Raw genomic sequence first — 25,181 nt, 5'->3', positions numbered from 1 at the left:
AGGGCATACACTGCACATTTGTGAGTGGTGAGAAAGTACATGAAGTGGACTCCTTGACCCAAGAGAGTCCCTCAGCCTTCCGCAACAGGTGATGCATCATCAGGGGTTGAGTAGGCTGGGAACAAGAACAGTGTCACAGCTTGGAATCAGAGAATCCCCTGCTCTGGTTATCCCTACCACGGTTTAGCTGGAGCCTCAAAAGACCCTCATGTTTAAAAATGAATCCGAGAAGAATGCTGATGACTATGGGCGGATTGCTGGAGCATATGTTGGACCCTGCTGGGTGGCGTGTTTTTTATGGTGGCACTGAAAAGTTTTCTGCTGTTGTAGAGCACCCATGGATTTGTCTTTGATGTTTTCTTTTCTGATTTTCTGCAAAGCCTCATGTTTGAGTTCTCTGTTAAGAGCAGTATGTGCATGGCCTCGACTGTAGAGTGCCTCTTCTGGGTAAGCCTTGTATTTATGTTCCACCACTGGAGTAATAAAGCAGACTATGGCCAGTGGCTTGAAAATCTTTAATGTGTTTTTGAGCACGGTTTATAACATTGGTAACTCCTGAATGATCCCCTCAGTACAAGAAATGATTTCAATGATTGAATCTCCCAGTTCTTCCTCTGGAGAAATAGTAACATTTATACTTAAAAGCGATCCTTTGTATGATACCGTGGTATGCTGAAGTTTTATCTGGTGGTGAAGGCTTCAGATGGTACGACTCATCGAGTTCATTATTGTCTGATCCATTAAAGACGTGATCCATGCAATCTCTGGGCAGAGCAGGGTCCCCTCATCCCATTGTTCCTCACCATCTGCACCAGTGTACTATAGATCAGGTATGAGTGGCTAGGCCCTCTGTCAAAGGTGATTTGGCCTTAGTAGTCCCTTGTGCTTTGGACTCAAATGTTGCTCTTCACTCCTTGTGGCAATGTGGCCAGTGTTTGGATCAATGAGAATACACTCTGGGACAAATCTTCACTGTCCTCAGTGTGTGAAGAAAGAATATTTTCGAGGTTAAAAGGAATTGACATGCTGTTTCAAAGACTTTTGTCGTGGTGGACCCTGTTTTAAAGAATGATGTGCGCTCATTTACAAAGTACTGCTTGAAGGTGGTGTGCCTTCGGATCCAGACATCGAATTTCGAGGCCAGTCTGCTTTTAGAGTTGACGTGTTTTCAGGTCGAACATCATTAAAAGTAAGGGCAGGCTCTGTTCCAATTCTTTATCTCTGCATACAATTTGACTTGGTTCATCAGGTTTAATCTCTTGTGGATAGCTGCTAATGAAATTATTTTACTACAGACTACTGATTTCAGAGCGTTCAGTTTTACTGACTCCTGAGTTTCGTTTACTCTATTACATTTGAAAAACTATGGTTTGATACCTTATGTCAGCTCTCTTAACTATTATTACAGCAAGTAATGATTTAATCGCCACCATCCATAAGAACTTTTACACTTGATCAATTGTTGGGTTGTGGTGACTGGTGCATGAGTAGACAGTTATTCACAAATATGGACTGCCTATACCTGAACCTCTAGTCACATTATACCACATGACTTGTTCCCACATACCCATTATGAGCGTGTGAGAAGAATGAAAAGGATTAGATTACTTCCCCTGTAAGCATCTGTTCTTAGCATGTAGTGCTGTAGATTCACATGCTTTGCATACTCCTGCCATCTAGTATTTGGTCAGGATGTGTGCAAGTTGTTTTTCTTCAAAGAAGTCTTTCGAGTCATGAATTAAAGTGACTCCTCCTCTTGGTAATAGCGTGCACGGGCATCACTACATTGTTAAATTGTTTTCCCGCAGGCGGGTGAGAACAGAGCAGAGAAAAGTGTCAGTAAAGGGATATCCATGTGTATGCAAAGGCAAAAATGGAACTGCAATGGCCACAAATGACCAGGGAGAAGGGTGGGAGCCTGGTAATGTACAGGCCAAGAACAGATCCTTACAGAGTAGGAAACAATTTTTATAAGACATATGTGGCTGTAGGTGCACATGCTTTGCACATACTGTAAAGTCATGCTCTCCAAAAGTGGTTGCTAACCTGTGGGTGTTGCAGTTGTTTAAAGAGCATACGCAGCACTGCCTCACCTACATTAACTGTTTAGCGTGCTAGGACATCCACACAATAATGTTTAGTTAAAGTGTGTTCTGTAGACCATGTAGCTGCTCTACATATATCAGCTAGTGGATATTGCCCAGGAAAGGCAGGGAAGCTCCTATTTCAGGAGTAGAATGTGCTCAAGGGGGTGTACACAAAGTTCTTTTAGCTTTGGCTTAACATATCTGAATGCATTTAAATATACATATAGAAATGCCTGACTTGGATATGGGGTTTCCTTTGTGTGGGGGTGAAAACTCTAAAAATTGTAGTTTAGTTATTCGAAAAGCTTTAGTTCTGTCAATATAGTACATCATAGCTCTTTTGACACCTAATGTGTGAAGTGCCCTCTCTGCAACTGAATCTGGTTGTGGGAAGAAAACAGGCAACTCAACAGGCTGATTGAGGTGGAAAGATGAAATCACTTTTGGGTTTGTTTTAAGAACCATCTATCGCTGTGTATTTGATAGAAAGGTTCTTCCAATGTTAAAGCCTGGAATGCACAGACACATCTAAGTGAGGTAATGGCTATTAAAAAAAAGCAACTTTCCAAGATAAAAATTGGAGAGGACATTTAAGTAATGGTTCAAATGGTGGACCCATAAGTCTGGTAAGTACAATATTAAGATTCCATGCAGGTGAAAAAGCACCTTGAGTGCCTATCCTTCTCCTACACTCTGAATCATTTTTGTACAAAGAAGACATGATGAGCAGGAACAAACACTCTACAGAACGTAAGTAAATGAGCTAATGCAGGAAGGAAATCTTAAAAAGATGAAAAGGACTTCTTTCTTGTGAAATTCCCCCCCACTACAAAGGCATACAGATTTAAGGGATTTTCTCTAGATGAGCAACAACAAAAAAACTGTGAACCGTCATTTGAGTAGGGAAATGTGTGAACTGCTGGGCTGGGAACTTTTAAATATTCAGTATTTCTAGTTCATATTTTTATAAAAATAAGTAACAAAGATTGGAGCTATTTCCCGTAAAACCGTAATTTACATATTTAAGTATTAACACGTATTTTCAGTAATGTTAAGTGAGCCAGCTGAAATTATTCTAGCAGCCACTATACGATGATCACGCTACAGACTTTTGAATCCTCTGTATATCTTGTAATATTGTACTTTAACAAAAATACAGCATTGTTATGTCTTAATTCTGACAGGTATTAAGGGCCCATAATAAAATGATTTTAGCCCTCACCCTCTTGTTACAAGGACATTTTTGACACCATCCGACAATGCTAATCTACCAAATGGATTTCATGCTATGAAACAAATGCAAGCCTAAACATGCCAAAGAGAAAATCAATTTTAACCGATCTGTGTTTTCAAAGTGCAGCTAAAACTGATGGTCTTTGAACAAACTATAGCTTGTCACTTTGAAATGTGTTTTTGGTAAACATTCTAAATGTCTCAAGCATATCAACTTACAGTTATAACATCCAGGATGCTCAGGAGGCTATGAACGCTGTCACCAGGAAGCACTTCTTTCACCACCATATCAGTTCCGTCCTGAAGAAAGATTTTTAACATTGTCAATACTGTTTTGTGAGATGAAAACATCAGAAAAGCTGTCTTGTGCACTTCTCAAGACAACTTTACTGTAAGCAAGACAGAGTAAAATGTAGGACTAGAGTTGGATGCCCAAGAGCATAGCAAACAGACTGCGGGGCAAGCTTTTACAGCTCAGAGTTTTAGCAAATTAAGCTGCAAGCTACATGAGGCACACCATGAACACTGCTTTTTAGTCCAAGAAATACCTCTAAATTGATGAGAGGGAAGAGTTTCATCTTTTATTTCTTGTAGAATTTTGATCGCTGTAAGGTGCAGATTCACAAAGGTAAATTAATTAATTAAAAAGGTGTCTGGCGCAAATTCTGACAAATTAAGACGTGTGAACTGGAAATACTTGCTACTTCACCATGCATTTAAGCCAGACGTATGCACAGTGCACAAACATGCGGATGTTCATTATTAAATGAGAAAAAACAAATAAGCTGCCTACTTTCAGTAACACTCTTTCTGATGGATACTCGGTCTAACAACAGATTCCTCAACTTGTGACTCTCCCCAGGTACAAGACTGAATCTGGAACTAAACTCTTATAATAGCTCTTGTGCACAGACAGTTGGCGACATCGGCATCCGTCATTACTCTATCACGCCTCTGGACATGGCGAAATTGAGCCAGCACCACTAATGCAAGTTGACGTTAGTTTTCTCTGCCGGAGGCAGAGCTAATGCACGAATGACTAGAGAGGCCTGCAGTTTAGGGACAGAGGGACATCCAGGATGATTTTGTCTAGGGTAAGTCTGTGCCAGGGAAGGGACATCAGTGAATCCACTGGGGACCTAGTGGGTCTGTGGGGCCAGAAGGTGCAATGGAGGGAGGTAGAATGAGTTTGAAGAACTTCCGCATAGCCTCTTTAATGACCTCAACTTGCTGATAACTTTCAGTGGCACAGGGATCTCCAGGTGCATAGGGTCCAGATTCAACATCCAGAAGAGGATGGCAAAGATGGCCTTGGGTTTCTGGAACACCAAGTGGGAAACTTCTCCTGAAAGTGAGAGCATCTAGAATTCGAAGAGGCGTCTTAACTTTTAGGTTTCTTTTTTGACTTAACTAACTAGGCCTAGTGATCTAATCAGGATCAACCACACTTCTTGTGCTTGTTGACGTACAGTGTGGCTTCCTGCTGGCTTTGAGATGGGAAACACTTAACAACAACAGCAAAAGCACGAACGCCTTCACCACGAAGGCTTTACAACGAAACAGTCTTTACCACAACTGTTTTTACAACTAAATTTTTTCATGAGTATACCTTCAACATGAACGCCTTCAAAACTAATTTTGCTGTAAATGCATAGGCATGGTAAATGTTTTTGCATGTAAATCTAAGTATTTTGCAGGCAATTAATATGTTTTATCTATCTATCTATATATTTGGGTTTAGGGTGTGTATATGTTTTTGGATAGCAAGGGTATTTTCAAAGTTTAGGATGGGTATAGATTTTTGGATGTAAAGGATATTTTTAGGGTATGGGTTTTGGGTGGTAAGGTTAATTTAAGGGTTTAGGGACAGTGGGTTAATAGGGTGATATATATATATCTATATATATAAGAAATATATATCTAAATGTGTTATGTATTTTAGAAGACAGTATAAACCAGTCACACATATATATATATATATATATATTACAAAAAACGCAGTTATCCTTCCGTACTTCGTACCTGGACAAACTCGGCAACCACGAACACTCTTCAGCTTCACCACAGTTCTTTTATTGGGAGCAATTTACCAAACGACCGACTCAACGCGTTTCGGGATGAAAATCCCTTGCTCACGAGTGAAGTGTCCTGAATACAGGCAGTATTTTAAACAACAAACATCACGTGGTTTACAGATTCATTGAAAGAGAGAAAATACTTGGTGGTGGTTTACGGTATAACTCTGTTTTTCAACAAAAACTTTAACTTTCCAAATAATATCAAAAATTGTGCTGCTTTGACATACACATAATTCATCGCGATTAACACATTTTAAATAAATGAATTAACGGTCTGCCTAGTGGCAAATTTGATTGACACATGCGCCTGAACTGCCTCGGTGGGCGTGATACATTTTTACAGTTAGCTGTCACAAAACAGATCGAAAGTCACTAATGTGCCAATAAAACAAACAATACTGTTTATGTACTACTTCGCTTCATGCCCAAGTGGGCCAATACATGAAACAATTCAACCAATGGTCACATTAATAACAGATTTTCAATTCATTAAGAAGTACAATGGGCCAAATAGAATAAACATGATATCCAAAACCCTTTAGTTTAAAGCTACAATGGACATATAATAATACAACAAAATGCCATACCGGCAATTTAAGCTTAATGAAGGATATTCCTAGATTTTTGCGTTTCTTTCAAATTTTTAGCCATACTCCTTTTTATTCTGTAAACAGAAAAGAAAAAATAAAGATTTCAATTACAAACATAATTAACCACACCTAAAAATACCAAAAAATACTACCTGACTCAATACCACTAAAACCTAATGATAAACTTTAATTACTTTAAAATATGAATTCGAAGCAGCTGGTCCTATGTGAGACTCAATGAACTCTCTGAAATGCTGGAAAAAGTTGTGCGTGTAAAACTACCCTAAGTGTACAGCTAATTCCTCGTCACAATTGTGTCCAGTAGGTACCAGGGTACCATATTGGATAATAAGTTTAGATTCAAGACGTCTTAACTCCTGGACTCTATTTCCTCCTCTTTCATTTGCTTTCACTGAATCCAGTACACAAAAACTTAAAAGATTACTGTTTTGATTGTGGTGGCTTACAAAATGGCGTGCCATTGGATATTGTTTGTCGCCATGCTTGATGGCGCGTAGATGTTCTAGGATTCTGATTTTCGCTTTGTGAATTGTACTACCAATGTACATTTTTTGGCAGGGACAGGACAGCGCATAGACTGCAAAATCAGTGTTACACGTTGTATGTTTAAGAATCTTATAGGGCTTTTCAAGAGGTGACAACACACATTCTTTACAGTTTTTGCTGTATTTACAAGCTTTACATTTTCTACATGTGTAGAAACCTTGTATTCCTAAAGTGTTTGCTCGTGTGGCTTCAATTGCTTTGCACAGTGTATTTTTTAATGAAGCAGCTTTTCTAAAAGTGATTTGTGGGAAAGTCTCAATGTTGCTCGATATATCTTTATCGGTATGCAAAACTGGCCAGAATTTATTTAGGCTTTTGCGTAATTCATGAGCTTGGTTATTGAAAGTAGTGATGAACCTGATTTTATCCAGTTCATCACTTTTGTCTGCTTTGTCAGCTAATAGTGACTCTCTTGATCTTTTGGCCACCTCAACTTGAGCTTTCGTTATCACTGATTCCGAGTATCCTCTTTCTCTGAATCTTTGAATCATCACAGCTTCTTCTTCTTTAAAACTTTCAACTGAACTACAATTGCGCTTTGCTCTTAATAGTTCTCCCAAAGGAATACTATTGAGCAATGGTTTTGGATGACAACTGCGGGCATGGAGAAGTAGTACATAAACAGTATTGTTTGTTTTATTGGCACATTAGTGACTTTCGATCTGTTTTGTGACAGCTAACTGTAAAAATGTATCACGCCCATCGAGGCAGTTCAGGCGCATGTGTCAATCAAATTTGCCACTAGGCAGACCGTTAATTCATTTATTTAAAATGTGTTAATCGCGATGAATTATGTGTATGTCAAAGCAGCACAATTTTTGATATTATTTGGAAAGTTAAAGTTTTTGTTGAAAAACAGAGTTATAACGTAAACCACCACCAAGTATTTTCTCTCTTTCAATGAATCTGTAAACCACGTGATGTTTGTTGTTTAAAATACTGCCTGTATTCAGGACACTTCACTCGTGAGCAAGGGATTTTCATCCCGAAACGCGTTGAGTCGGTCGTTTGGTAAATTGCTCCCAATAAAAGAACTGTGGTGAAGCTGAAGAGTGTTCGTGGTTGCCGAGTTTGTCCAGGTACGAAGTACGGAAGGATAACGGCGTTTTTTGTAATTTTAGAGGATTGCCACCTCGCCACGAGCCGCCATCGTAAGTGAGTAAGGGGGGAGGCTAACAACAGCAGATGCTGTTCCTTGCGGTTTAAATATCAATGAAAATCCCCTCACCCGCGCATTATCGGCACTTCTGAAAGTTTCCGAGAAGAAGTAAAGAAGACAAGCAGTATCTGGAACGTGTACGTTCTGTTCTCAGGAGTCTTCTTATGGAAACAGTAATAGTGCCTTTTACTCTGTGCGCAGATGGATGATAAGTTCGGGATAATTCCCAGGTGAACTTATGTAGAAAATGTAAAGCTTGTAAATACAGCAAAAACTGTAAAGAATGTGTGTTGTCACCTCTTGAAAAGCCCTATAAGATTCTTAAACATACAACGTGTAACACTGATTTTGCAGTCTATGCGCTGTCCTGTCCCTGCCAAAAAATGTACATTGGTAGTACAATTCACACAGCGAAAATCAGAATCCTAGAACATCTACGCGCCATCAAGCATGGCGACAAACAATATCCAATGGCACGCCATTTTGTAAGCCACCACAATCAAAACAGTAATCTTTTAAGTTTTTGTGTACTGGATTCAGTGAAAGCAAATGAAAGAGGAGGAAATAGAGTCCAGGAGTTAAGACGTCTTGAATCTAAACTTATTATCCAATATGGTACCCTGGTACCTACTGGACACAATTGTGACGAGGAATTAGCTGTACACTTAGGGTAGTTTTACACGCACAACTTTTTCCAGCATTTCAGAGAGTTCATTGAGTCTCACATAGGACCAGCTGCTTCGAATTCATATTTTAAAGTAATTAAAGTTTATCATTAGGTTTTAGTGGTATTGAGTCAGGTAGTATTTTTTGGTATTTTTAGGTGTGGTTAATTATGTTTGTAATTGAAATCTTTATTTTTTCTTTTCTGTTTACAGAATAAAAAGGAGTATGGCTAAAAATTTGAAAGAAACGCAAAAATCTAGGAATATCCTTCATTAAGCTTAAATTGCCGGTATGGCATTTTGTTGTATTATTATATGTCCATTGTAGCTTTAAACTAAAGGGTTTTGGATATCATGTTTATTCTATTTGGCCCATTGTACTTCTTAATGAATTGAAAATCTGTTATTAATGTGACCATTGGTTGAATTGTTTCATGTATTGGCCCACTTGGGCATGAAGCGAAGTAGTACATAAACAGTATTGTTTGTTTTATTGGCACATTAGTGACTTTCGATCTGTTTTGTGACAGCTAACTGTAAAAATGTATCACGCCCACCGAGGCAGTTCAGGCGCATGTGTCAATCAAATTTGCCACTAGGCAGACCGTTAATTCATTTATTTAAAATGTGTTAATCGCGATGAATTATGTGTATGTCAAAGCAGCACAATTTTTGATATTATTTGGAAAGTTAAAGTTTTTGTTGAAAAACAGAGTTATACCGTAAACCACCACCAAGTATTTTCTCTCTTTCAATGAATCTGTAAACCACGTGATGTTTGTTGTTTAAAATACTGCCTGTATTCAGGACACTTCACTCGTGAGCAAGGGATTTTCATCCCGAAACGCGTTGAGTCGGTCGTTTGGTAAATTGCTCCCAATAAAAGAACTGTGGTGAAGCTGAAGAGTGTTCGTGGTTGCCGAGTTTGTCCAGGTACGAAGTACGGAAGGATAACGGCGTTTTTTGTAATTTTAGAGGATTGCCACCTCGCCACGAGCCGCCATCGTAAGTGAGTGAGGGGGGAGGCTAACAACAGCAGATGCTGTTCCTTGCGGTTTAAATATATATATATATATATATAAAAATAACCCATTATATATAATGTATATTAATATTAAAATATTATATATATTAAAAAAAGGATTTATATTTACCTGTATAATACTTACATTTTTATGTGAAGGGAACTCCTTGTAATGGCATACACGTGGTAAAAAAAGTTGTTGTTAAGAATTTAATTGTTAAAGATGCTGTAGTGGATCCAGCGTCAATGTTAAGGCATTCGTAGAAAGTGCCCTAGTTGTTCCGTCATACACCCCTTTGAGATGCATCAGGGAGCACTTGTCACAGGACTTGGAGTCCTGTTTAGTACCAAGGTACCACAAGCAGAGGCTGGGCAGATCCAGGACCGGCATCAGCTTTCAGTATGCCTGACACGTTTTGAAGTCTGTCTTCTTCGAGGGTGAGTACTAAAGTCAGTAGGAGGAGAGCTCTGGAACCATGTTAAAGGATGTGGAAATAGAGGATTTGAAGTCAGCTTGTAGGGGTAACACCTATATGTGGCGCTTTGTGATCTTATGCAGAGGAGAGACGGAGATCTATGGCACTACCTGCCACATACAGGAGCTATTGCAAGAGCTTCTGGTGCATGGGAAGAGTGACAAGGAATCTGCAGATAAAAGTATCCATCAGAAAGGAACATTCCATGTTGAGACATCTTTCCCTGGACTAGGCAAGCACTGAGCTTCTTACCCCACCAAGGAACAAGTTTTTTATGAGCACAAGTGGCGCCACATACATTTTTAACTAACTCGATTAAAATACGTTAACAATGACAATCAGTGGACCTCGAACATTTATAATGCCTATTAAGAGAAAAAAATCAATCGCATGCATTGCATGCGACAGACTGGGAAGGGTGCAGAAAGCCCACTAGACACCAGGGTATTTTTTCTTTGCAGTATTTTGTTTGGGGGGGGGGGGGGGGGGGACTGCCTGCATGGGCTTTTCTCCCCCACCTTTTCCCCAAGACTCATTAATCTTTCTGCCAACAAAGGAGTAGAGAGGGTATTCACCCCTTATCAGCCCTCCTTTTTCCCCAGGGACAGAAAGCCCACTAGACGCCAGGGTATTTTACTTTGTAGTATTATGGAGGTGGGGACCGTGGGCCAGTGCTCTGCTCCTTTCCCCAAGCCTCATTAGTCTTTCTGCCTCCACCCCCCCCCCCCCCCGGGTCAGATGGGGGTGTTCCCCATCAATCAGCCCCCGGGACTTTTCTTTGTAGTCATTTTTGGGTAGAGTGCCCCACCCCTCTAGGAATGGCGGGGACCCCCGCAAGCCTAATTAATCCTTCAGCACCCCTAATCTGCCGCCTGCCCGCACGGGGTAGAAAGCGCACTAGACTTCAGGGTGTTTTTCTTTGCAGTAAGAGACAATCCTTGGGTATGGGCTGTGCTCCCACCCCTAGACTCATTAGTCTTCCTGCCCATACCCCCACCCACAGTGGCGGATTAGGGTGTTCACCCCAATCTGAAAGGGGTGGGAGGAAGCCTTCTAGATTCCAGGGAAATACTGATATCATCGGCCGAGGAGTGGGGCGGCTGCCCCACACATCAGGCCTTACCCTCACCCAACATAAAATGCGTAAATAGGCATTTGTGGTCTGCCCCTAGGGGTCAAAAGCCCACAAGACACCAGGGATGTTTATTTTGCCTATATGGAGTGATGGGGCGGCACACCATGTCAAGCTACCCACACCCAAAATGACCCCAACAGTACTTCTGCCACCCTCCCCTCCACCCCCTACCGGGGCAGATCAGAGGTCTTTTCCTTGAATCCCCCCCACCTCCCACCCCCCGGAGGGGCCAAAAAGCCCATTAGACATCTGGGAGTTTACCCATGGGACTCTCATTGACCCTGGTCTGACTAATGTCTGTCACAGGCACTAGGCCCAGCCACACAAGTGGGGTAGCGTTTTTAATCGGGACAAGTGGGACGAACACTGGGTGATTGGAATTTTGCGGATCCCTGCAGATTATCGGAGGTTTACATAACCGCAAAGCAAGGAATATGAGTAGCTTCAGGTAAAGTTTGAGCAGGGCATTGTAGCACACCACCTTGGACTCCCCTCTGTGTCTGGTTTTCAGGATGTCTGGGTTTGCCGGGTCTGCCAGGTTTCCCAGGGTGGCCACCAAGCCCAGGCCCAAATACAGCAGCTACAACATTGCCAAATAAGATTTTTTGTTTAATTGGAAATAATGTCTCCACATTTTGTCCTCCACATTGTGTCTTAGGCCCTTTCCTTGTGCGGGCGCAAAGCCCATCCACACAAGTGGGGTATAATTTTTATAGGGAGATTGCTGGGTGGGGTGGTAAAAAAAATTGTGTCTCCCTGCAAATTCCAGACGTTTTCCTAGCAGAAATGTGAGGACAATGTCTCTTTTTAGTCAAAGTGTGAGGTTTGCAAGGGCTTCTGGGCAAAACAAACCCGGTGAGAGCCATGCAAGTCACACCACCCTGGAGTACTCCGGGTATCTCGTTTTAAAACATGTGCAGGGTTTCTAGGTTTCCAGTTTTGCTCGGGTCTAAAATCCACAGCTACCCACATTGCACAAAAAGGGTCAGTTTTCAGTGCAAAAATGTGATGAGGTCATGGTGCATTTTGGGCCCTTTCTTGTTGTGGGCACTAGACCTACCTACACAAGTGAGGTGTCGGTTTAATTGGAAGACTTGGGAAAATGCTGGCTGGAAGGACATTTGTGGCTCCCTACAGATGGCTGAAGTTTTTCTAAGAGGAATGTGAGGAAAATGTGTGTTTTCGCCAAGCATGTTGCCCACCCAGAAATGCATCCAGAAGCAGCCAGTTGGAGGCAATCTGAGGTACATTTCTTGAAGGGGACCTGACAGAGTCACTCTTACAGGATATTTCTGGCTAATGATTCCTTGATTGGAAATACCAAGTACTGGCAACAGACGATTGGCTCAAGTTTGTATTGAGCATCTTGTGCTCTTTTTGTGTGATAAAAGGAGGTTTTCAAAGTACTTTACAAGCTTGCCGGGGGGGAATTTGAGGGCCATGGTAGTACAGATCGCAATGAGAGAATGAACAATTGAATGATGGTCGGGTACCGCTGGAGGTGATTCGAATAGGTGCGGGGACCACACAGTTGAGGTCTTTTTTTAAATTTGGGATACAGCTTAAAACACTTTTCTTCTAGCTACTGCAATCCTCTTGTCAGTGCACACATACAACTAGATGTATTTGTTGGACTTCGCCCTTTTTGCAGGGTCATCCCTAAACATTTTGCCTTTCTCCTAGCCTTTTTTCTGACATGGTGTTGGTGGTTTTAGGACTCTGGGCACTTTAGACCTGCTGTTCAGTGTAAAGTGCTTGGGCTCTCTGTGTTACATATGGTAAGATTGGCCTACACCTGTTTGGCCTAGTTAATTTACCTGTCAGTCGCTTGTAAAGTGGTATCCGATATACCCAGGGCTGGTAAATTAAATGCTACTGGTGGGCTTGCAGCTTTGATTGCGCCACCCACCAAAGTAGCCTTTCAAACCTATCTCAGGCCTCCGTCATTGCAGGGTTGGTGCACGCAGTGATACTGCCGCAGTGACGTGGCACCTAAAGTGAGTGCCATGTCTGTGACCCCCCTTTTTACTGCATGCCATTCACCCCTAAAGTAGGCCCTAGCTTGCCCTTTGGGCAGGGTACATTGTAGGTAAAAGAAAGGACATGTACCTCAAGTGTGTGACATGTCCTGGTAGTGACAAACAGCCATTTTGGTTTCTCACTACTGTGGGGCTGCCCTCCCATAGGAATGCATTGGGGATTCCCTAATAACCGTTTCAGTGGTAATTCCGGATACGAGAGGCGCAGTGTGGTCAAGTTTGGCATATTTGGAATAGTGATAATAAATGCTAAGCAATGGTGTGCGCAGATTTATTATAACTATTTTAGAAATGCCACTTTTAGAAGTTGGTATTTCTGTGTTCTATGTGTCTGTCTGCCAGATGTGGATTGCACGTCTGGCTGTTAAATGACAGGGGCTGGTGAGGTGTGTGTGGCTCCAGGAGGGGCAGGGTGAGTCAGCACTAGGCTGAATGGCACATCTGCATTTGGAGTAGTGGGAGAAGTCCCTGGTCCCTGAATAGGTCTGTGCCTAGTCTTTACAATGCTGGCTCCGCCCACCCTGTGGTGTGTCTGATGATGAGCCCCCACCTGACAAATAGGAAGAGGAGCCTGGTAAACCGAGTGCTCCAATTCCCCCCTGAACCAGTTTTTGCTGGTTCCCCCAAGCCCTGTGCCAGGGCAGACAAAGCAAGATGCCATATAAATATAGGGGCTGTGACCCCATGAGTGTTGTGTTGTTCCTATGCTTGGGGGGCTTGCTGCTGCTGGGCCTCAGGAGGAACAGCCACAAGGGACTGCCTCCCTGCTGGAGGGCCCTGTGAGCTAGCCTGCCTGGGCCCAGCTTTGCCCCCTTAACCTCTAAGGACTTCCAAGGACCTAGCGCCTCGTGGAACGCTTCTATTTTATTTGCAAAAGACACACAATTGATGGACGGAATGCAGAACAAATCAAAATATTCTCCCCCAGTCTAGAGATCTGGGTTAAATCCATCATTATTTTGCTCACCATGCCACCCCAGTTTAGACCTGGCCATATGCAAATCAGTCTTGACCCTGTGCCTCATGGGAACAGTCCAGCCTGAACTGCCAAGCCAGGTCCTCCCTGGACTGTAAACAAGCATCCTAGGACCGGCTCTTCAGCCAGGATAGTTTGAATCCAGTGGCACAGTGAGCCCGGGACCTACGTCTAGGCATACCCGGCACACTTAGGGCGAGATAGCAAAAGACACACAATTGATGGACGGCATGCAGAACAAATCAAAACATTTTCCCCCAGTCAAGAGATCTGGGTTAAATCCATCATTATTTTGACCACCATGCCACCCCAGTTTAGACCTGGCCATATGCAAATCAGTCTTGACCCTGTGCCTCATGGAAACATCATCATCTGATCTTTATTTCGACGTTATTTCAGCCGTAAAAGATTTACAAGTTAAAACAGACATTGCAACACATAATATAAAATTGTCAATTCATAATGTACAATAAAATTCCATAAAAACAGAAATATACAGTCACCCCTGGCTACTATTCGCAATTATGAACCATCTCTTGGGCCGCATGGCTATCAGAAACTTCGATAGTGCAAAGACGATATGCCCTGATGTGTCGGTCTTAAGAATTCTCATAGCAACCGAGCATTTGTCAAAGCCCAAGTTCTTACATAAAGGTACTAACCAATACTTCCTAGCTTTACTGTAAGCAGGACAAAAAAAAAAAAAATAAAAAAAAAAAGAGTATGTGGAGTTCATCCTCTTGATCGGCACCGCATCCTGGGCAAGATTCATTCAAGGAGGAGGGCCATTTGCTTGTAAAGACCCTTAATGGTAGTGTACCATACCTCCATTGAATATAGAGCTTCTTTGCTGCTACTGGATAGATAACATTCAGGAAGTCCTCGAACACATAGGCAGTCTTGTTATTTAAAAATAGTTTTGTCAAAGTGCCGACTCGAGAATCATGCAGCCATATGTTGAGTTTATAAACCCTGAAGGACTTTGTAAGGGATTTACCTGAAACCTCCCTGCACGCCTGTTCTGGTTCATACCACAGGGCAGGTAGTCCCATTTTCTCCAGTTCCTGTTTCACAAATACAAGCCAGGGAATTTTTGCTGCTTTACTATGGCTCAGTACGTCCTTCAATGCAAGCCTGTAATTTAAGAGTTCTGGCGTTATCCAGAGCCTCCGCCAGAACCTGAGAGGTTTTAGGGCTAGCTCATCCTGGATAGGACTTAGTCCTAGATCTAACCTTAATGGTAAGAGGGGTGTACTTTGGGGGAGGGTCAATAGCTGTCTCATAAATTTATTCTCCACGTTTAGGATTTCGAGCCTGCAGGAGTGCCCCCAGAGTTCCCCCCAGAGTTCCCCCCCAGAGTTCCCCCCCATAGAGGGCCACTGCTCTTGCCTTGACTTTATAAATCTCAAGCGCGGGACTCACTGGCTTGAATGTCGATGCATTTGACATCTTAAGGATGCCCCCCGTTAATTGAGACAGTTTGAGTTGGGACTTAACCTGTTGGGGCCCCCAAGAAAGATTTTCATTTATTGTGACCCCTAAGTATTGAAAGGTCTGTACCCTCTCCAGTGTAACCGAGCCCAGGACAGGTGTTGGGCGGGTGGATGCCGGGGGGATTAAAAATCATAAATTAAGTTTTTTCTGCATTGATTTCTAGGCCACGGCATCGGAAAAAATCTATAAACCCATTCAGTACGCGTTGTATCCCCATAGGGGACTTGGAAAGCAGGAGGGTGTCATCGGCAAACATTATCGCAGGCACCCTCCTGCATGCCAGTCTGGGTGCGTCATTATTGGGGACTGCGTCCAGGTGTGATATTACACCGTTCACATAGAGGCAGAACAGGGTTGGTGCCAAAACACACCCATTTCTCTCACATCTGACCTGTGCAAAGTTCTGTACATGCAACCTTATCAATACACCCAATATTGCATGTGGGACTCCCATGTCCAAAAGCACCGCCCACAATTTCCCCTAGGAACCATATCAAACGCGGACCGGAGGTCCACAAACACCATGTAGAGGCTGCCACCCTCTACTGTGACTGTCCTCCAGTATAACAGAATTAAACGGAAGATCTGGTCCATGGTTGATGTGTTCCTCCTAAATCCGGCCTGAAATGGGCTAAGAATATCGTGCTCGTCCATCCACTCCTGTAAACGATCTAGGATTAGTCGAGAGAAGATTTTTTGGGGGACGTCGATGAGGCTGATGGGCCTGTAGTTAGCTGGAAGCAGAGGAGAGCCCTTCTTGAAAATCGGGATAATCTCTGCTCCCAGCCAAGTACCCGGCACCTCCATGCCTCCCAGGATTGCATTAAATAGGGTATAGAGGTAAGGAGCCCAAATCCTTGGCTGATCCCTAAAAAGGTCGCCAGGGAGTTTATCTAAACCGGGAGTTTTTCCCGTAGCCAATTTCCCCATGGCAATATAGACCTCCTCTGGTGTAAATTCCAGTTCATCAAACTCAGCAACTGGCAGTGTGTATAACTGTATGTTGTCTAGGCCAGTAGCTGCTGCATATAATGTCTTAAAATGGAGTTCCCAAACCCCAGCCTCAATATTGGGTTCAATCGCAAATCTGGGCTCACCTGACCCTGTGCTGACTATTGCCCAGAATCTACACGCATCTTTCATGTCTAGGGAGGAGGAGAGATTTAACCATCTTTCCATGTCCCACTCTTTCTTCGCATGATTCATTGTTTCTTTATATAGTAACCTTAAAGAGCGGATTTTTGGTTTATCTCTCCCATCTTTTACAGCCTCCATGAGCTTCGTTTTTACCTTCCTGCAAGAAACATTATACCAGGAAGATACAGGCACCCTACTCCTCCTGCAAAGGCTAAGCGGGTTAAAAAATTTCAAAAGACAGTCTACCAAATCCTGATGCACGGTCAACATGTTTCCAAGGGAATCTAGTGCCAAGGGCTGAGCCACTATATCACTGGCCTTCGTGAGGAATGGTAAAATTGCGCTATATAATTTAGGTAGTGCATCTTGGGAAGCCACCAATTTTCCTCACTTGACCCTACGTCTATTATTGGTGGTTATCAACCCATCTACCATATCTGGGGCAACTTCATTCTCATTCGCCCTTGGGCGTGGGAAGTCCATCCTCAGACTCAATGCATTATGGTCGCTGTCTGGCCTTGATATCACCTCAAAGTCAACAACCTTCGACCATAGGCGTGTCTCCACCATAATGTAATCCAATCGTGATTCTTGATCTCTCTTGTTAAAGGTGCACTTTGAGGGGATATCAGAGGGCATCCGACCATTGCAAGCCCTGATTGAGTTGCTTAGTGTTAGGGTCGTAATCTGCATGGCCAGTGGGGACCAAGACTTTGCATAGGGAGACTGGCATGGCGGGATTCCCCACTATTCGTCCTCCCCCGTCAACGCTCCCTCATTCAGCCCTCGCAGCGGCTCAAAGTGACAGTTTAAGTCACCAGCCACCATATATTGTATATCATTACTGAGGGAGTGAAGAAAAATTGACAGCTCCCCAATGGTACTAGACTCTTTGGCCACACTTATCGGGCGGGAGTAAACGTTCACGATTGCGAATTTATAAAAGGTTGGCCATGTCAGGACGACACACAGGATGTCATCAGAGTTGGTCGGGATAAACTCACCCTTGCAGCCTAGATGTAACCCAACCCAGGTTGTCAGGCCCCCAGATGGTCGCCCCTTACCTCCCCAGCGGGCAGCAATGTTAAAGGCCGCAAAGCCTACTCTGCATTGGTCCTCCCTAGCCCAAGTCTCCTGGAATAAGCATATATCATTACTATCCACAAAAGAGCCCCACTCCGGACAAGCTAGTTTATTTGGGAGACCCGCCACATTTCATGACAAAATAAGCATATGCTTCGTATTAGCAAGATTTTGACGTGCTATAACTACAGGAGTGTTGTCACTCCCCATAGGGATATCGGCACCGGTGATTTCTAATGGTAGTGATGGTTTCTGATCCTGTGGTGTCCTCCCTATATCAAGCATACCACTACTCATACTGCTCCCTTGTGGGGGATGATGGGCTCTTTGTAATACTGTCACTGAGAGGCTTCCCATTCGAACCTTAGTAGCCTCAGTATTATCATCCCGACTTGAGGTTTTACCTAGAGATTCCAGCCTGGTTATGTTCAGTCAATCAAACTGTTCCAGGCGACTATACCTATTGTGGCATGGGATATGGCTCTGGGCTAGCAAATTGTGGCCGTACCTATCCTTCCCGCCCCTCCCCCCTCGCTGGTATGATACAAGAGACCAGCCATCATCCAGATTTCTCAAGTGTTCCCTGGGGTAGAAAAACGAAAGGGGGTGAGCTACGATTTTTGTACCTGGGCTGGATACACTCCAGTTACAGATATATGGCACACCCCCCGGCTCCCTCATCATCCTTGGAGCTAATTAGCGGTGTGTTATTACTGCAGCATTTAGATGGTTTGGCTTTCCTGGCTCCTGCAGTGGGGTGCTTCTTTTTCGATATCGCACCCGTACCTTTACCCCGGAGCTGGCGGGTAATAGGTCTCTCCATAGTCTTGGGCGTCGTGGAATCACCCGAAGTCACAGGGAAACCATGAGGTGAAGACTCAACCAAACCCTGTCCTGGAGATTGGTTATGCGTAGACAATTCGGGATTCTCAGGATTTTCAGTGTTCAAGCCCCTAATGGCTTTTGGTGTACGGGCATTTGCATAATGGCCCATTGAAGACCTTTTGGCCATAGCAAGATCCTGTGAAACTCTGCGTTCCATCAGGACAATGCCCTGGTCAATCACGGAATTAGCTCTCAGTATGAAGTTGTCCAGGGTACCCGTTAGATTAACATTAGGAGCTTTATTCCTACTCTCCTTCGCTGCCATAATTCGGAAAAAAAAATCACAAAAAAAAAATCTAAAAAGAGTTTCTACGAGGAGAACTGGAAGGAGTTCTGGATCAGTTTAAACAAAGTACTTACGGGACATTTTTGAAAAAGGAGCAATTTACAAAGATGGCAGTCCGGCCCACTCCGGGCTCAAACGGGCTATAGGGGACCTTGGCAACACAGTAAACCTTCGCAGTTAAATATGTACGGGCAGGGGGCGGGAAGAGGTACCCAGCTGCACAAAGTTACGGGGCTGCTGGTCCTCGCAGTCCCGTCCCAACACTCCTCCCTTAGTACAAGGTCCAAGGTCCAGAGCCGTAAGTACCTCTCATATATCCGGGGCTCCACTCACTCCACTCACTGTGTACAGAATTCCTTTGGTCACTAACTCCAGCGCTTCGATGACAGCTGCCCCATCCGCGACCCACACGGTCCACACAAACCTAGGTCGCAGCGTCGAACAGCCCCCACATCAATCGCCCTCGGCCGACTGGCCCTCCACTCGCTCTTCACACTACTCGGCGCCGGTGCAGTGCTCAGCGCAGTGCGAGGAGCGTTTCCTGGGCGTTTCCTGGCGTCTCCTGCTTCCCCGGGAATAGCTGGAGGCACGCTCCGAGCACCGAGCCCTGCCCTGCGCCTCACGCTCCGGGCGTCGGGTGGCAGGGTGTCAGGTGCCAACTTTCATGGGAACAGTCCAGCCTGAACTGCCAAGCCAGGTCCTCCCTGGACCGGAAAAGGATGCTTGGTTGCAGTCTAGGGAGGACCTGGCTTGGCAGTTCGGGCTGGACTGTTCCCATGAGGCACAGGGTCAAGCCTGATTTGCATATGGCTGGGTTCAAACTGGAATGGCATGGTGAGCAAAACAACGATGGATTTAGGCCCAGATCTCTGTACTGGGGTGAATGTATGACATTGTTCTGCATTCTGGCCATCAACCGTTGTTTTTGCATTTCTCACCCCGAGTGGGATGGGTATGCTCCGACGTGAGTCCCGTGCTCTCCATGCCACTGAAATCAAGCTATCCTGGCTGAAGAGGGGTGGAACCCCGAAACCGGTCCTAGGATGCTTGGTTGCAGTCCAGGGAGGACCTGGCTTGGCAGTTCGGGCTGGACTGTTCCCATGAGGCACAGGGTCAAGACTGATTTGCATAAGGCTGGGTTCAAACTGGAATGACGAGCAAAAAAACGATGGATTTAGGCCCAGATCTCTGTACTGGGGTGAATGTATGACATTGTTCTGCATTCTGTCCATCAACTGTTTTTTCTATTTTATTTGCAGTGCTGGGCTGCGACCTGGAGATTCCCCTGCACAGCATGGGGAGTGTGTGGCCTGGCAGCACGGGGCTGTGACGTGCACCGAGGGGATTCTGGCGTGTGGGATTCCCCCTGCGCTGGTTTCTTCAGCGGGAGCCCACCCCGCATTTTGCCAAGTCGAGCAGGAGCCTACCCCACTTTATGCACATTACAGAAGCAGGTGCCCACCCCGCATTTGTGGTGCGATAGCGGGTGCCCACCCCGCTTTATGACTATTTTTGAAAGTGGGTGCCCACCCGCACTGCGCCGCTGAGTAAAGAAGCCACCGGCGCTGCGAGTGGTGAAAATCGGAAGTCAGGCACCCCCGCCTGACTGTGGGCAGGGCGGAGTGCAGGAAGAGCAGTGCCGAAGGGAGGACAGGAGCCTACCCCGCCTCCCTGACCACAAGACAGTGTCTGTTGGTAGGCGGGAGCCTACCCCGCATTCCAGGGCATCCGGGCACAAAGAAGAAGGCCGGGGAGCCCCGCTTGTTTCCTGGAGGCCGGCGCCGGAAGGGGGCCAGTCGAAGCACATTGCCGGTGCCTGTGGAGAAAACCAGAGGAGCCTGCAGAGCCCCGGAAAGTGGGGGCAGACCGGAGCTGATTATGCGCTCCCGAGGCACGTGTAGTGCCTGTGCCTATTGTCCCAGCTTCCCCGCCTGACAGTGGGCAGCTACAACGTTTGGGGGCACATTGTTTGTAGGGCCCCAGTAGGGCTCCAGGGTGCTACAGTTCTTCACAGCTGCACCGCAGTTAGCGGCAGCTGCAACATTTAGGCCATTTGAAGGGCACCAGCGACGGTCTTTATCCTCCAGTTGTCCCGCCATAGCGGGCAACTGCAACGTTGGGGGGCATTTTGATTTCATGAAGAGAAAGGAGTGAGATACACTCCTTGGCCACAGCGCTTTGCACCCTTTGCTTCGTTGCATTGGCAGCTACGCCCTGACACTTGGGACATAGGGCATTTTGAGCCCCATAGGAAGGCCAGTTGGCCAGGGGGTTAGTTTCATGATTGGTAGGGCGCAAGGCCCTAATGTGATTTATGCTTTTGGTGTTTATGATAATGTGATGCATATGCCTAATATGATTTATGTTCAGGGTGTTATGCACCATAATGATTACCTAATGTGTTTATGCTAATGATGCTTATTGCATAATATGATTTATGTTGCAGGATATAATGGTGTGGAGTGGGGACTTGTCTCCTTGAAGGTGTAAAGTGTAGGGGGACAGAGCTGTGAGATAAGAGGTGGGTAATTGGCATGAGCCCCCTGCCAGCCTCCAGGGAGGCCAATGTTCCCTGAACTCTCCATTACAGCAAGTAACCTCTTTGCCCCAAGGAGGTAGTTTGTCCGCTCTCAAACTAATGCCTCAAATCACGGTTAAATTTCCAGTGAATTTCCATCAGCACTGCTACAGAAAATAGCTGCATTGAACTTTGACAGGACCAAAATGTCAGGGCCACAAGGCTAGACCAAGGAAGGTACAAGGTTCAACAAGACAATGAAGAAGGGTGAGGCATCATAAACGGCAGTGTGGGGAGCCCCTCTATCAAGGTCACAAATCAATATGCTACAGCACAGCCATGGTGGGTATTACCTCCAAAAACCATGTTGGTATTTAAACGTGCCGAGACAAATGCATGGAGAAACAAAAAAATAGAGGGGGAAGATATTTTGGGAAATGTCATGAGATGGTTTCCAATCACATTGGCAGTATTACCAGAGAGTCCTACATTTAAGATCCAGAGGGCATCCAATGTGACCGACCGCAGTGCAACATAATGACACAAAAAACATTATCCTACAATGCAGGTCATCATGAAGAACTAACAAACGAGAGATCTAGTTCCCATTCACCCAGTCAAATAGAGCTCTGCATGCAAAAGCATTCCTGAACTGATGTTTGTCCAGAGACCAAAACAAGGAGACCCACATTAAAGGAATGCAAAGAAAGGAATCCAGACCGAGATGCAAGGTCAGCATTTGTTTCCTGGAAAGGCATAAGGTCCCCATTGGCAATAAATAATATTCGTCTGAGAATGAGATAGTATAGAGAAACTGCAGAGTGCACTTAGATTTACAGGAGTGACAATAGGTGGTGCAGTATAGGTTGGAGAATCAACAAATGTGCCTCACATCACAAAGAGCCATGAGGGATATCTACAAGAAACAGTCAGCAAAAAGACACAAGAAATATGGGAAATAAAAGCCTATGAAATATACACATGCTTAAGCACAACAGAGGATGCCATTTGAACTTATTTAACAACCATAATCTATCTCCAATGTTGTGAAAGAGACTGCTGTCACACTCTTTCACATTGCATGTCCCTTCTAACCACCCAGGGCACCCCTCCAGTCCTTTATATTATTGAGTAATTGCCCTCAAAAAGGGAAAGTTTGCTGAGACTCAAGATTTGTATAAACTATTGCCTCTCTAGCTACATGGGAAAGGGTCCCATATGCCGCACGAATCGGAAGCCCCAAGAAAAAGCCCCAGACTGCATCTTTGTAGTAAACGAAATTCAAGTTGCAATCTAATAATTTTCTACCAACTGCATGTGAAAATACACCAAATGATAATTAAATGTATGCTTATAAGGAAGAAAATCCTTATAGAATTTAAAAAAAAGTATATGCAGTATTTTGCTTTTAATATAGAATGTACACCTCCATCCATCCATTTCTTCTGAACGCTCATTTAGTAAAACGGCATAGTGTCCTTCGTTGCAGCAGACTATGCATGTGTTTATGGTTTGCAGGCACTGCTGGGATCAATTTTAGGCTTATAAGCGATATTTGTATTAGGCCACATTGTTTCTGTGTCATTGTGTTTGTAATAGGTTAAAGTGACAGTAAAAATACTTCTAGTGCAAAAGGGAACACCATAAACCAGCTGCCTAACTTTAGTAGAGTGCTGAACTTTACAGTCGATTCCTTGAAGTGTTTTCCCCAATTAAAATAGTTTCTACAATCGATTGCTTGTGGTGAAAAATTTCCAAACATTATTTTGCTGCAAGGAAACATATGTTTCCAGCATGCCTGCATTGCCTAAGGGAAAGCAATGGCTGAAGATGTCAATGAAAATGAGAACATTGCACAAATGTATGAGTATTAAACTTCACCAGAAGGCACAGAGCGTAGAAGATACTGCACATTGAGTACACATTTTTCACAAGCATTATAATGGGGAGTTCGGGAAGAATTCGTACATCTGTTCAGAACATTGGGCCAAACTCAGCCCCTTGCTATTAATTAAAATTCGGTTTTGCTCTTACACTTTCCTGAATGCACACTTCCAGTTTTCCATCTTGTACAACATAGATGCTGTTATCCAACTGTCCAGGCCGAAAGATGTACTCTCCTTCGTGTACCTGAACGAAGACCATGTGCTTGCACAGCTCAAGGAAAAGGGGCTTCTCAAAATGACCCAGGACACTGGAGGAAGACAAAAGGTACTGCATTTTAGTACAAATGTAATCTATTGGTGCAGTGCACAAATAATTTAACAATATCAGGATGAGCCGTACAAGTCTGCCGTATATTTTCATGCAACACTTTTGGCAACGTTATCTACATCAAGAACAATGTCCAATTCAAGTCAATGAATGACAAACCCTTATTAATTACCTGTTGTCAAGTGCCAGAATCTTTACCATTACTTCTCTTGGCCAGAAAGTTATATATTGGCCATCTATGTAAATGTATGACTGCGTAAAACAGTTTGATTTAAATATCCACCAACAATTTCTGGTGTCTCTAAACAAATTACTCAAGCTCGTTAGAAGGGAGGGCTTCAAATGCCCATCTTTGTCTTCCAAAATGACAGGCATGCATAGTTTATCCAGGCCCAATATTATTATTTTTTAGTTTGGGACTTTTTGATAGCATTTAAAATAGGGAAACTATCACAAGCCCCAGAATCTAAAAAACAAGCACTGTCAAAGCCAACAGACTTGCCATTTGCTGTCAGACTTTTTGGTTTTGGACAAGGCTCGTTTTATGTTGTTTTGCTTTTTGCAAAACCTTATCATTAGTGACGTTGTCAGCCCCGTCAATCTAAAAACACTGGCTAAAAATATTTTTGGGCCTCAAAAAGCAAACACTGCCATAAAAGTCCCAGGAACTTATGGACACTACTTTGTGTATGACTGTACGCCTTGAGAAAGGGCAGAATGATGTCTCTCACAGTGAAGTAAGCCAAAAGCTGAAGTGGTCTGGCCCACTGGTGCATGCTGTATTTAGCATGAGGAAAATGTGACTTACTTAATAATAGAAATAGAGGGCGGGGGCGTGGCTAAGCCAGCAAACATGGCAGACGTGTCCGGTTAGAGCTCTGCCGGGGGCTCCCCGTTTACAGCCGCAATTATCCGTTTCAGCTGACCTGCAGTTGCCGCTGACAGGCGGGGACATCCCGCAGGATCTGGGGCAGGCCAGAGGCGAGTTTTGACTGAGACCAAGGGCCCGCACTGAACTACGCCACCAGGACCTGTGCCACGCCAGGCGAGCTGTCACTGCCATCGGCGCCGCTGGCCACGCGAGTCCGAGGCCAGGCCCCGCCCACTGGGCCCATCGCATGGCGCAGTTTCTCAAAGTCACTGTAGTGAGTTGTTACCAGTGACGTTTCCCCCCCAAGACAGTGCTGTGAGCGGCGCCCTTTGCACTGCTGGATTAGTCAGCTGAAGTGCTGCGGGAACTGTGGATTATCTTCCCCTTTATGCACCCGGAGTGCGGCTCGTCACAGCATCACAAGAACTGCCCACCCTGTGTGCCGGAGCTTGTGTCCTGGGCCCGGGGACCGGAGACCGGGAGGGCTGCGCCGACAGCCTGGCGCCCCCTATCTGGCTGCTGGAACCGTGCTGCAGAGAGACACCGAAGGACTGGAGCACCCCCGGCCGGACTGCCAGTGAGGTACTGGCCGGGGGCGGAGGAGGTGGCGTTGCTGTGCTGGACGGGCATCGCTGCTGGTCACGGCGCGCTCTTGAGCTCTCGA

The 25,181-nt window shown here is 44.6% G+C and overlaps 1 protein-coding gene across 2 annotated transcripts in view; it reads right to left on the bottom strand.

Moving 5' to 3' along the window:
• The window catches only part of PNPLA7 (patatin like domain 7, lysophospholipase), a 1,876,659-nt gene that overhangs the window by 1,585,990 nt on the left and 265,488 nt on the right, over nt 1-25,181 (bottom strand). For both annotated transcript variants that reach the window (XM_085610534.1, XM_085610541.1), the window contains exons 8-9: nt 23,467-23,626; nt 3,540-3,620 (exon numbers count right to left, since the gene is read on the bottom strand). In XM_085610534.1, the coding sequence (XP_085466660.1) occupies nt 3,540-3,620; nt 23,467-23,626 (241 nt within the window). The remainder of the gene's footprint in view (nt 1-3,539; nt 3,621-23,466; nt 23,627-25,181) is intronic.

Source organism: Triturus cristatus, chromosome 1_2 (genome assembly GCF_964204655.1).
Source record: "Triturus cristatus chromosome 1_2, aTriCri1.1, whole genome shotgun sequence".
NCBI classification, from domain to species: domain Eukaryota; kingdom Metazoa; phylum Chordata; class Amphibia; order Caudata; family Salamandridae; genus Triturus; species Triturus cristatus.
This window is presented reverse-complemented; position numbering and strand designations above follow the sequence as displayed.